Here is a 13466-nt window from a genome sequence, read left to right as displayed (position 1 = left end):
GGAAAGCTTGTGACATTAGCACCCAAAGACCCTATGTTATTCTCAAAGCAAAATTATAATAAAACAGGAAGATTTTAATTGAAAAAACTATATTGTTTAAAAATATCTCATCTCATTGATCTCAATAAATATATTTGTGAGATTTATATTTGAGTATTATGTTTCATGAATAAGACGTATATCAAACTTCTTTTTAATATTTCTAAGTATTGGACTCGATATATATAAAAAATCGATGTCTATTTATTCATGATAAAAATAATAAAAAATAAGAATAATTATTGAAGAAGTTTTATTTAAGTACTTTAGCTTGAATACATTAATATGAAAAATGATTTTTTTCAACAGAATAAATGATTTTTTCTTAATAGAATAAATATTTCAAAGACATATATATTGTCGTATTTATTGATTAAATAAATGATACTAACGAAAGAAAAATTCATAGTACTCTTTGTAGTTCATTATAAGGTATGCGACCATTAAGTGTTCAGACAGTTGTTTTTACCAAAGAAGTCATCAATGAATTCAATAAGTGCCTATAATTCAAATTAGTTTATTCGTAGTGCATCGCACAGGTTGGAATCATTGCATAACTTTTTGTCATAAGAATGCCTTTCCTATTTCATTTATTTTTCTTAAGCAAGTTCCGATGCCACGGAGGCCTGCATCCTCAAGCTTCAAAATTGCTCCCGAATGAAAATTAAAATTCAAAATATGAATAATTATTCAATGTATTTACTTGTATTTATTATTTTATTTTAGTTACTATTTGTTGTTAAATTCCATAAAACGCCAATCAAATTAATCTCAATTTTCTTTTATTTTATTCATCGAGTTATTATTTTATTAAAAAATCAAATTTATAAGAGTTTTTTTTTGAAAGAAAGTTTTTATTTTAATTATTATAACTGAAAGCCACACAGCTGTATCCTGCTGAGGTGTGAGCGTTCACTTTGGAACGTTGAATCCGCCCCGTTGACTGGGAATTCACGTGTTTAATTGGATCGTCTCCAAAAGGTCGTACGCCTGAGCGGGATCTACCCGTCGAATTCTAGAATCTCACATCAAGCAACGATAAGGATATGGACGTTAAAGTTTTTATTTGAAATCCTATTTGAAGAGGATCCGTCTTACCACTGCCGCACGCGAACCGTTTTATGCGCCGCTTTGCAGACGGCGATGCGTTCACACGGACTTCGAGTCCGATTCCTTCTCGTCTAAGAAACAGCTAATCCCGACCGTCCATTCCAATTTGGTCGGGTGGCACCCACGAAGCCGCCCGAACATTCTAGAACCCTGAAATGCTCTTTATAACCGCTCCCCTCTCGCTTCCATCGTCTCCTCCATTCTCACGCAAACCCTAGCGCCTCTCAGGCCTCCTCAACCGCGGCTCTCGTCCTCGATCTCTAGAGAAATGGCCGGTAAGGGTGATGGGCCGGCGATCGGGATCGACCTCGGCACCACCTACTCCTGCGTCGGGGTGTGGCAGCATGACCGGGTGGAGATCATCGCCAACGACCAGGGCAACCGCACCACCCCCTCCTACGTCGCCTTCACGGACACCGAGCGGCTCATCGGTGACGCCGCCAAGAACCAGGTCGCCATGAACCCTATCAACACTGTTTTCGGTGAGTATGCCCCTCGAGATCGCTTGATGATTCTTGAGATGGCTTACGTATGGTGATTTGGATCTGTGCTTTATATTCTGAACGATGTTAGTACTAGGTTTTTGTTATCATTATTGATGAAAGATCTATGATTAATTTTGCTCCATTGTGCTTACTTGCACTAGATCTGGCTAGATCTGGTATCATTAGCTGTTATTTTGTGATCGTTTACAATCGTGAGTTAGATCTGGCTGTTATGTGATATGTTTGCTTGGGTATGGTTCTTCTCTTTGGAGACGTTTTAGGTATGCTTGCTCGCAAGAACCAAATTATTAGAACCCTTCTTTCATTGGTTTGAATGTTTTCTGGTACACCTTTTGTAGTAGTTATGAGGTTTGTGACTAGATAACTCGCCAAGGAAATAAAGCAGACTATGTAGCTTCGAGTCAACAGATCATTTGCCTTTTGATACTTGCACCGTTTGTTATACAGAGCTTCAGGGATTTGGATATGGGTTGAGTTGCTGTGTTACCTGGATTTTGAATGTGCTCATGTACTTGAGGCCTCTGTGATAGTGTCTTTGATGCTACTTACAATAGAAGAAAGCACACTTTTATATTGGTTTACGATAGCGCTAACTGGGATAAGGGTATTATCTAATAGATGTTTTTGCAGCAGAGTGGGGAAGGAAATAAAGATATGCTTGGGATAATAGCAGAAAATTCATGAGGAAGAAGAGCCAGTGAATATTAGCTTATTAATCTACTGCATGATACTTTAGAACTATTACAAAAAGTTTGCTTGGATTACTCTTTCGCACTTCCTGTATATCAGCTAGTTGGCGGTTTGACTTGGTCCTACTTGTCATAATCATGACAAAGAGAAATCAATAGCTGAACTCTCTTTGCTTTGTTCTTTTTCTTACAGAAAGCTAAAATAGGTATGGGTCTTTTAGGTATTAATACGAGCTTATGAAAATAAATAGTCAGAATGATTTCAATAGGATTTGAAAAACATAATTTGAAAGTTTCCCAAGCACTAGTTTTAAAATGATTCAATAGGTCATATAGTGAACGACTGTAAAGGCCATTGTAAATTGTTATTAATGCTTGAATTGTATGTTCAAGGCAGTGCCATTTGAAGTTCATGAGCTGAGAAATTTAGTCAAGAGGTGCTAATTCTAGGACAAAACAGTGGTACATGTGTACACTTCCGAGATGCTATTGTATAACATTTAACCTGTATATGCTGACTTAACTTGATAATCCCAAATTAATTATGAAACCACAAGCAATCACCAGTTGGCATCCAACTGCTCTTCCTTGTTTGTAGAAATAGCAGATTTGTAATTCTCTCATTTATAGGCATAACATGTAGCCATGTGTTTCATTTTAGCCTGGAGTTCTCCTTTGACAATATAGCCATCCCTACCCTACCATCCAATCCCACAAACCTCTTATGAATTCACGTTTGATCACAGCAGAGGAGAGGTAAAGGCCTCTACCTCAGTGTCCTGGTTATTCACAGAACATGAGAAGCAAATGAAAAAAATATCATCTGCTCTCTGAAGAAGTCAAAGAATTTCTTAGAAAATTCTGCACGATCAATTGATTCCCAACCAAGGATTCTTGTTTTTTACATCCAAATGGCTCCACATGTTTTATTTACTTTCATTATTTTTATAATCCAGTAATCTTATGTTCTTGTTGATCTTATTTTTTGCTTCTATCACTTGTGCTCAAGTATGATTTGTTCTCACTTTTACTTTGGTGCAGAAGTCTTGACTATAGGCAATAATTAATTTTTTATTATGTTTCCTTGCTTCATGGCTATATAATGCTTTCTTTAATGCTAGAACCATATAATTCGTGGTTCTTCAAGGATTTCTTTTATAATGGTTTTGAAACAAACTCATTTCATGTGCTGTGGTAATGAATTAGTTGCTGCAAGTAAGGTTGTAATGTCAGTTTCTTCTTATGTGCAACTACAATTTTGCCAAGATTGATTTAGCCATGAAGCTCTAGAATGCTTGTTGTCTCTTGTCTGCTTCTTTCTGGCCAGTCTAATGCTGTATTCATAAAAAAAGGTTTTTTTATTGGATAACCTCTAACAGATGCGGCTATCTTCCTCTCAAGTTACTAAATACAGTAACAGTGTCTAGAATCTTTGATAATGACAAGAAAATGCTTGGCAGTCCAATTAATATTGATAAAAGAGTTTTGCTTGTTGGCACTCATTTAAATGCTTAATGGTTCATATTTGCATGTTCTATTGCATTGCTTAGTTTGCCCTTTTTGGCATGTGAAAGATTGCTTTACCTATTTTATTTTCTTAGAAACCTTTAGTTGTTGTTACTTTGAAAGTGTAGTGGCTCATATGTTCCTTCTCCTTCCAGATGCAAAGCGATTGATTGGAAGGCGATTCACCGATGCATCTGTCCAGAGCGACATCAAGCTCTGGCCTTTCAAGGTCACTTCTGGTCCGGGTGACAAGCCTATGATTGCTGTCCAGTACAAGGGGGAGGAAAAGCAGTTTTCTGCTGAAGAGATTTCTTCCATGGTCTTGATGAAGATGAAGGAAATTGCTGAGGCATACCTGGGATCTGTCGTCAAGAATGCTGTTGTCACTGTTCCTGCTTACTTTAACGACTCACAGCGCCAGGCCACTAAAGATGCTGGTGTCATTTCTGGTCTTAATGTTATGAGGATTATCAATGAGCCCACTGCTGCTGCTATCGCTTATGGTCTTGACAAGAAGGCTAGTAGTGTTGGTGAGAAGAATGTCCTCATCTTTGACCTTGGTGGTGGCACCTTTGATGTCTCTCTTCTTACAATCGAAGAAGGTATTTTTGAGGTCAAGGCTACTGCTGGTGATACTCACCTTGGTGGTGAGGATTTTGACAACCGAATGGTCAACCATTTTGTCCAAGAGTTCAAGAGAAAGCACAAGAAAGATATAAGTGGGAACCCTAGAGCTCTTAGAAGGTTGAGGACAGCATGTGAGAGGGCAAAGAGGACTCTCTCCTCCACTGCACAAACCACAATTGAGATTGATTCCTTGTACGAGGGTGTTGATTTCTACACCACCATCACCAGAGCCAGGTTTGAAGAGCTTAACATGGACCTGTTCAGGAAGTGCATGGATCCTGTCGAGAAGTGTTTGAGGGATGCCAAGATGGACAAGAGCAGTGTCGATGATGTGGTTCTTGTTGGTGGGTCTACCAGAATTCCAAAGGTTCAGCAACTGCTGCAGGACTTTTTCAATGGTAAGGAGCTATGCAAAAGTATTAATCCTGACGAGGCAGTTGCTTATGGTGCTGCTGTTCAGGCTGCAATTCTTAGCGGTGAGGGCAATGAGAAGGTTCAGGACCTGCTTCTGTTGGATGTCACGCCTCTCTCTCTTGGTCTGGAGACCGCGGGAGGAGTCATGACTGTCTTGATTCCCAGGAACACCACCATCCCCACAAAGAAGGAGCAAGTCTTCTCTACCTACTCTGACAACCAACCCGGTGTCCTGATTCAGGTTTACGAGGGTGAGAGGACGAGGACCAGAGACAACAATCTGCTGGGCAAATTCGAACTCTCTGGAATTCCACCTGCTCCTAGGGGTGTTCCTCAGATCACCGTTTGCTTTGACATTGATGCCAATGGTATCTTGAACGTCTCTGCTGAGGACAAGACCACCGGCCAGAAGAACAAGATCACCATCACCAATGACAAGGGTAGGCTCAGCAAGGAGGACATCGAGAAGATGGTGCAAGAAGCGGAGAAGTACAAGTCGGAGGACGAGGAGCACAAGAAGAAGGTGGAGGCTAAGAATGCTCTGGAGAACTACTCTTACAACATGAGAAACACCATCAAGGATGATAAGATTGCATCCAAGCTTGCAGCTGCCGATAAGAAGAAGATCGAGGATGCCATTGATCAGGCAATCCAGTGGCTCGACGGCAATCAGTTGGCAGAAGCTGACGAGTTCGAAGACAAGATGAAGGAGCTGGAGAGCATTTGCAACCCCATCATCGCCAAGATGTATCAGGGTGCCGGTGCTGACATGGGTGGTGGAATGGATGATGACGCACCCTCTGCTGGTGCCAGTGGTGCAGGTCCCAAGATTGAGGAGGTGGATTAAGTTCGGCCGTCCTTGATGTTGTCTCAATGGTATCTCGTTCTCGATTTAGTTTCATTGAATGTCAAATTTGAACTGTTGGGGTTGCTATTGGCCGTATGTCATGGGCCATGCCCTCTTATTTTTGAACTATTATTGTTGCGTCAGTTTTACATGAAGTCTGCTTATAGCTTTTTTTGAAACTAATTACACTTCGGCATTGTCGAGTCAAATGATACAAAATTGTTAGCATTGGGTATGCGATTTATGTAGCCAACACATCATTCTCTCTCTCTCTCGCTCTCGCTCTCGCTCTCTCTTTCTTCCCTGGCGCCATGGCTAGAACCTCACCCAAGAATATAAAAACATAAAAGCCACGAGAAAGCAGACGTATCATCACTCCGTTCTCTTTTGCCGAAAGAGAAGCAAGCAGTCTCCAAACCAGTTGTCTGTTCCCGTACATGTCCATCCACCTAACTTGGACCAGGTGAGCCTTCTCTTTGCCTTTTTCTCTTTGTCCATTTCTTTTCCCCTCATCAGCTTCACACCAGTGTTGCTAATTTCTTGCTTTGTTACTTCTGTCATTTGCTCTCTATGATAGCAACAAGCTTATCATCGTGGTAGCAGTAGCAATGGCAGCGGAAATGAGGTTCCGCAGCTGCCATCGACTTGGACCGGTGGGAGCAGGGAGTTGGGGTTGCTGGCTCAACCCAGTCGGAGTCCATGGCGGAACGAGCTTGGCATCTTCGGGGTTCGGCTCGACCCAAGCAAAGTCCATGGTGGAATGAGCTTGACATCTTCAAGCTATGGTTGTCGGCTCGACCCAACCGAAGTCCATGGCTGAACGAACTCTAATGAGGGAAGAAGTCATTGACGTCTTGATCAACTCGATATTGTTTGGACTCATATGTGTAGGGTTATCTAAGGTGCATATGCGGTAGAAACGTTGAGCCCTCGAGGTGCTATCTACATGAAGACTGAGCTCGGGAGAGATTTCTAGACCTGATCCGTTCGATGCTCAAGTTAGTAATCCGAGATATACGAGTGCAGTAAAAAAAGATAAGCTCATCTTCATTGTGTTGTTGAAGATGAGCTTTTATACCTGGTCGTAAAGGGACATAATATTTTATAATCGCATCCAATAGCCTCCCCTTGGCCTCTTATCTATGTGGGTGACAAGGGAGGGAGTAGCCTCTAACCTCTATTTTAAACTTTTATTCATGTGAGTAGACGGGTGGAGGGTGATATTCGTCTTCTTCTTTCACCCTAGACACCACGTGGTTGTTACATGTCAGATGACGATTAGTTGACATTGTACTCCCTATCATTTGTCCTCCTCTAAAGGCATGCCTCAGGGCTCATACCTCTTCAATCCATTGTCGACCTAGTGGCATGTTTAGTTTATCCAACACAAATTCGTCCCGCACGTCTAGTCTATCATGCACCTCATATCGTCTGACATGAGTTCATTTGACACATCCATTTAGGATCGCCTCCCCCAGCGTTGCTGGTTGCGATCAATTACCGACCTAGCCCCCGTATCATCGAGGGATGCATATTGGTTGGACGAGGTCGGGTTTTCCGACCTTCGAGCCTTAGGCGGGGGTCAGGCTTCCTGACCTCCATACCATGAGCAGAGGTGGGGGTCGAGCTTCCCAACCCCCATACCTCGAACGGAGGTGGGGTTGGGCTTCCCGACTTCCATACCTCGAGCGGAGGTGGGATCGGGCTTCCCGACCTCCCTACCTCGAGCGGAGGCGGAGGTCAAGTTTCCAAACCTCCACACCTTGCGTGGAGACGGGGTTTGAACTTCCCAATCTCTCCACCTTAGGTGGAGGTGGAGGTCGGGCTTTCCCAACTGACACGCCTTGGGCATATTTTTCCTTATGCCTCTCGTTATTATGGTTTTTTTTTTTTTTTTTTACGAAAGTTAGGTTTTTTGACTCGTGTGTCTCAAGCACATATTCTCTTGTGCCTCCCGTCATGATGGGTTTCTTCTGGTATTGATCAGGTTTTCCTGACTCATGCGACTTGGACACATTTTCTCTTGTGTCTCCCGTCGTGACGTGTTTCTTCTTATACGGGTTGGGCTTTCCTGACTTACGCACCTCATTCACATTTTGCCTTATGCCTCCCGTCGTGGTGGGTTCCTTCTAACGCACGTTGGGTTTTTGTGATTCATGCATCTCGAGCATATTTTATCTTGTATCTCCTAACGTGACAGATTTCTTCTTACCTGGGTCGAGTTTTTTGCTCATCGATCACTTTTGCATTTTGCAATATGGTCTTCACATATTGGTCATTTTTATGCTCTTCGAAGTGCTCTATGCACATCGATCATTTTTGTACTTCCAAGATAATCTTCATGTTAGGACCGAAATCGGCACTAAGCGAGGGGGGGGGGGGTGTTTAAACTTAGAGAGCACGTTCGTATGCATAGTAAGAGTCGTAAGCAAGTAAATCGCTTTAAAATATGAGAATGAAAAACATAATAGAAATATAAACCGAGTACACCAGATTTATAGTGGATTGATCGTCGTGACCTACATCCACTCCCGATTACTCTTCACTCGAGGCCATCGACTTCCACTATCGATCTTCTTTCAACGGGCCAAAATCAACTACTCTTACAACTCTTTCTCATTTTCACAAGCTCAGGAGAGAACCTTTACACCTCTCTTTTAAACTTCACTATTCCCTTAGAAAATTTTCTAACTCTAAAAGGAAGAGACTCTAAATCCTAAGAGAGTTTCTAATTTTTTTTCTCAAGTATTCTTTCTCCCTTTTCTACTTAGTTTCGTGTTTTGCCAAGCAAAAATAACTGGGGTATTTATAGATTCCAAATGACTTCAAAAATAAAGTAAAAAATAGTCTCATCCCGGGTTTCTTGAGTCCTGACCGTACCATCGCCTACAGCACTAACACTAGGTTGTACCACCGCTCAATCTGGCGGTACCACCGCCCAGTCTAGTGGTTCCATCGTCTGACATGGTCTGAGAGACTATATCTGGGCGGTATCACTGCCCAGTCTGACGGTGCCACCGCTTGGGCCTGCTATGGGTCACTGAATGAGCCTTTCACTTAGCCCAAAACAACCCTAATTCGGGTCCAATTGACCTCTAATTGAATCGGCATTGTTTCACCCAAATACCGACTCAATTAGACCTAAACTAACTTGATCTAGACATAATTGATTACAAGCATGAATCCTATGTTGTCCGACATGTCATTGGTTCATCTAGCGCTTCCTCCGATCCTTCGACGCATCGTCATCTCCTTTAACGTATTGCCCAAGCAACATGTTGACTCCCGTAACTTCTGATCTCCTTGGTGCAATGTCTGATCATTTGGCCCGATACCTAAACTCATGACACGAAGACCTTATGCCGGTATGTCGACCGATCCTCCAGCTCGATGTCCATTCTCCCAACCTATTTCACTCCGGTCCAATGTCTGATTCCTCCTACTTTAATCGATTTATCTTTTTTTATCGAAGTTAATCTTATGTCACTCAAAATATAGATTAGATCGTAAACTCATTAATTGATTTCATTATCAAAATCCGATATTCAACACTTCGCACATTGATCACTTTTACGCTTTCCGAGGTGCCCTTTCATCAATTGATGTCTCTTTGGAATCAACTTGAAAGGACACTTGTCATCAATGTTGGAGGAGGGAGATTGATCACCTCACTATAAATCCCCCTTGACTGTGGGGGGTGAGGCTCATTCTTCCATTTGAACCTCCAAAGCCCCTTTAGGAGCCATCTCTACTTAGCCTCGGTTCTCCACTAGTGCCTCAAGTCAGGGTGAGAGTTCCTTATATTATTGAATGAATTGCTCGAGATGTCCTCGGCGTATGAGTTCTTCAATCTATTCTTTTATGTCGATGAACTAATAGTATTTAGACCCATCTTTTTTCACCAACGAAGTCATCATTGAGTAAGGGTCTTTTAAGAGCCCATTCTCTTCTATCTGTAGAAAAATTTTAGTTCTAAACATATTCAGGGGAGTTAGCTCGGACCTTGGACGAGGTAACTAAAGTCGTTCGTTCCTCCTTCACCGTAGTGATCTCGAGGTCAAGGTGAATTGTGGTTGTTTTTGCTTCGGCCTCTTGCTTGACTTCCTATGCTTACTAGCGACCATTGCCTCGGTGGCAATGTATTGATTATCCCTTTGAAGTACCTTGGTATTGTCGTCAATGGCATTTCCACTAACGATTAGAAGAGACGAGAGGGCTTGTGCCTCATCATAAAGGTATGCATTATAAGCAACAGATGAACATCTACCATGCCTTGGATTTCATTAGTGAACTAAGTGATGAAGTATGTAAGCATTTCCTCCTCCTCTTGCTTGAGTTTGAGAAGCGTTGTTGCCAATGGCCTTGGGTGCATATTTCCGAGGAAGTGAAATTCGAACTTCTTTACGAGACGGGCAAAAGAACTGATGGATAGCAGCTTCAAGCAAGTGTAATATTCTCGTTCTAGGGCTTTTAATATAATCGAGAAGGTGCAGCACATCACAGCGTTCGAAGTGTCATACAATAACATTTGGGCATGAAAAACTACAATGTGTTCTATTGGGTCGACATTGCCATCAAATGCCTCCAACGATGGGAGGCAAAAGTTTGCTAGAATCGATTTTTCCTAGATTTTCTAGGTGAATGGTGACCGACCCGAGGTGGGGTCAACCAATACTTCCCTTGGATTGTTGGAACTCTTATTGCATCTCCTCTAAACGTCGATCCATCTACTGTAGTTGGATTCGTAGAGAATCCTCTATCGAATCTATTGATTGGGTCTCGGATTTAGGTAGGGAAAGTGGTGGTATGGCTCGCTAAATTCTATAGTTGGGGAGTGAACTGCCCCCCTGGTCGACGGTTTGATGAGTCTCGGGTGCTCATGAGATGTCAGCACCATGTCAGGTGGGGAACCTCGATGGGTGCCAGTGTAGGTGGCGGTTGAGTCGATGACTGTGGCTAAGTTGTGGTGTCGCTTATTGAGCTAACTAGGACAAAAGTGGAGGATGACCTGTATCATGCGTATTAGCGTCTACACTTGTTATGTGAGATTCAAGAACACCTCAACGGAGATGAGCAAGTGGCTCGGGGTCATCGTTGTGGGTGAGAGGCTTAGGTCATTGAATAGACGTTAGTACCACATCGACATTTGCACCAAGGTGGATATGTCCATGTGCGAAAAGGTTAACTGTTGCTCCCCTTGAGTGAAAGTAATGTGGGTTGGGGGTAAAGCCTCCTTGCTCGAGTGTTCATTGAGAGGATTGACAGGTGGGCATTCTTGTAATATTGAACCCTCATTCTAATGCCAAAATAATAAGGGAAGAAATCATTGGTGTCCTGATCAGCTCAATGTAGTTCGAACTCATATATGTAGGGTTGTCCGATGTGCCTTCAAAGTGAAAACGCTAAGCTTCTAAGGTGCCACCTGCACGAGGACAGGAGAGGTTTCTTGACCTGATCTCTCCGACACCTAAGTTAGTAACATGAGTTATATTAGTGTATATATGAGTGGTCAAAAAAAGTAAGCCCCCCTTCACTATATTAAAGATGAGCTTTTATACATAATCATAAATGAACAAAATATTCAACGAAATATTATGTGAGGAGACGGTCTCTAACTGCCTCTAACAACCTCTCCTTAATCTCTTGTTGACGTGGGTAACAAGTGAAGACAACCCATAATCATTTGCATTTGACCCTTTCCCATGTGGGAAGATAGATAGAGGGTGATCATCATCTTTTCCTTTCGTCCTATATACCATTATTAGATAACAATTAAGTGCTCCCTATCGAGCTCGGCTACACTAATAGATCGGGAGCGTTCGAAATGTCGGAAAGCTCCGGATGGTGATGCTCCCACTATAACTTTGTTGCTGTGCCGACCTCTACTCCACTCAACCACAATGACAACCCTCGAGACCCCTGCCCACTCAGATTGATGCAACTGTAACCTCACCTTAAGGGTGAGGAGGGTGAAGATGAGGTTGTTGCTAGCGAAGGGTCGGGCGAAGCTGATGGAGCTTGCCTTTATCAACCCCACCTTGTGCTAGCGAGGTGGGGTCAACCAATGCTTCCCTTAGATGACAGTCAGGCACACATCCAGAATTTTTTTCTTGGTTTTGCCACTATGCTCATAATTAAAAACCTGTGGAAAATCCCATCTGATAGAAAGCAGATTGGAAATCATCATGATGCAGGACCTCTTCGTGGGAAGTGCTAAGCAAAACAAATGGATTGTTAAATTGCCACTGGTCCTTATCACTCAAAGGGAACATTATTTGTTGGAATGACAAAAAAAGTCTAAAATCAATTCATAGTGCAAAAGCTGAATGATAAAACGAGAGGGGACGTCGATAATCTTTTGTGATCACTGAGTGCCTTCTATACTAAAAAGATTGTAATTTGGTAGACAAGTCATGTTTTAGCGTTCATGATTATGTTGAAGTAGACATGCAAACTCAGTAGGAAAGACAGAAATATTACACATTCAAGAAGAAATATGTGTAGTACAAATAGAGAATAAGATAGAGAATAACCTAAAATGATATGGACATGTTCAAAGGATGACCACATGGGTCTTTTCCCACCACTGACAAAAGTTAAAATCCTACCTCTATATAAGCTTCAAAATCTAAAATCATCTCACAGAAGTTACCAATTCAATCAAGCTATATAAAAAACAAAGAATGGAATGTGAAGCTCACCTGCAAAAGAACATATAGAAGCAATGCTCACTGATTGAGGATGACATCCAGTAATAACGTATCGGCTACAATAAAAGACAAGTCACAAGTGTGCAACTAACAGAGGCACATAGCACCTAGAAACAGATTTCTCACCTATAAAAGACCATATAGAAGCAATGCTCACTCAGTATTGAGGACGGCATTCAGGCTGCAACAAAAGACAAGTCACAAGCATGCAACTAACAGACACACACAGCACCTGGAAGCATGGCTACCTTGTTGAATCATGGTGATACAGATTCCCACAGGTACAGTATACCGAAGACGAAAAAAGAGAGAGCGGACATGGAAAGACCAAGGAAGCGCCTCCAGCATCTGCCCAAGAGAATCGTCGCCATCATAGCCCAAGCTGCATAGAGAGGAGAAAGAGGAACTGAGACGGGACAGCGGAGGGAGCAGAGAGGTGGAGCTCCATTGCGCTAGTCCCATAACGAAAGAACTGAAAAATCGACTCAAATTGTCCCAGCTTGCTACTTGAGGTCATCTCGTGGGCTGTGGGAGGATACACGGGCGGTGAAGTCCGCAAAGGCGAACAAGGTCTTGCTGGCATTTCGTCGAGCAACAGATTGTCACGGACAAACTTTGAAACAGGATGTTTGATGTAATGCTTATATCTGTCCGTGTCTGTTGGCATGTTCATGCCTTGTACAACGTGTAGAGGGGTAGCCGAAGGCTTATAAGTCCCATTTTAGTTGGGTTGGTGGCCTCTTTAGGCTTGTAAATAAAGGTTGTGTCATGTGGACACGTGCGAGAGCTTTTCGGTCTGTAATGGATCATTTTACCCTTTGTTGTGCCACTGTTCAGAGCTTGTAAAGTCTGTTTGTAATTTGCATTGTCTATGAAGTGTTTTTCGGACATGTTTGCTTGTGGATCCCGATTGAGGCGTTCTCTTTAACCCGTTCTCTCTTTTGTTGGTCCTAAGGGACAATGAGAGGCTTCGGGGAGGCTGACCTTTGCGGACGGACGCACAAGGGTGCCGCACGAC

General features: G+C 42.5%; 1 protein-coding gene across 1 annotated transcript; it reads left to right on the top strand.

Moving 5' to 3' along the window:
- The first annotated feature begins 1337 nt into the window (after positions 1-1337).
- Positions 1338-5957, top strand: LOC103995448 (heat shock 70 kDa protein 4). The gene is made up of 2 exons (XM_009416045.3): positions 1338-1631; positions 4006-5957. Exons 1-2 carry the CDS (start codon positions 1418-1420, stop codon positions 5736-5738), a joined length of 1947 nt encoding a protein of 648 aa, XP_009414320.1. The 5' UTR covers positions 1338-1417; the 3' UTR covers positions 5739-5957.
- The last annotated feature ends 7509 nt before the right edge of the window (positions 5958-13466 follow it).

The sequence above is a fragment of the Musa acuminata genome, chromosome BXJ1-8, assembly GCF_036884655.1.
Source record: "Musa acuminata AAA Group cultivar baxijiao chromosome BXJ1-8, Cavendish_Baxijiao_AAA, whole genome shotgun sequence".
Taxonomy (NCBI): Eukaryota; Viridiplantae; Streptophyta; class Magnoliopsida; order Zingiberales; family Musaceae; genus Musa; species Musa acuminata.
Note: the sequence above shows the minus strand (reverse complement) of the source record. Positions and strands in the feature narration are given on the sequence as shown.

Bases quoted from the DNA above. Each gene is read 5' to 3' on its own strand.
- LOC103995448 (XM_009416045.3), top strand. From the start codon at position 1,418: ATGGCCGGTAAGGGTGATGGGCCGGCGATCGGGATCGACCTCGGCACC. The intron at 1,632-4,005 runs GTGAGTATGCCC...TTCTCCTTCCAG, and splicing joins CCCTATCAACACTGTTTTCG to ATGCAAAGCGATTGATTGGA.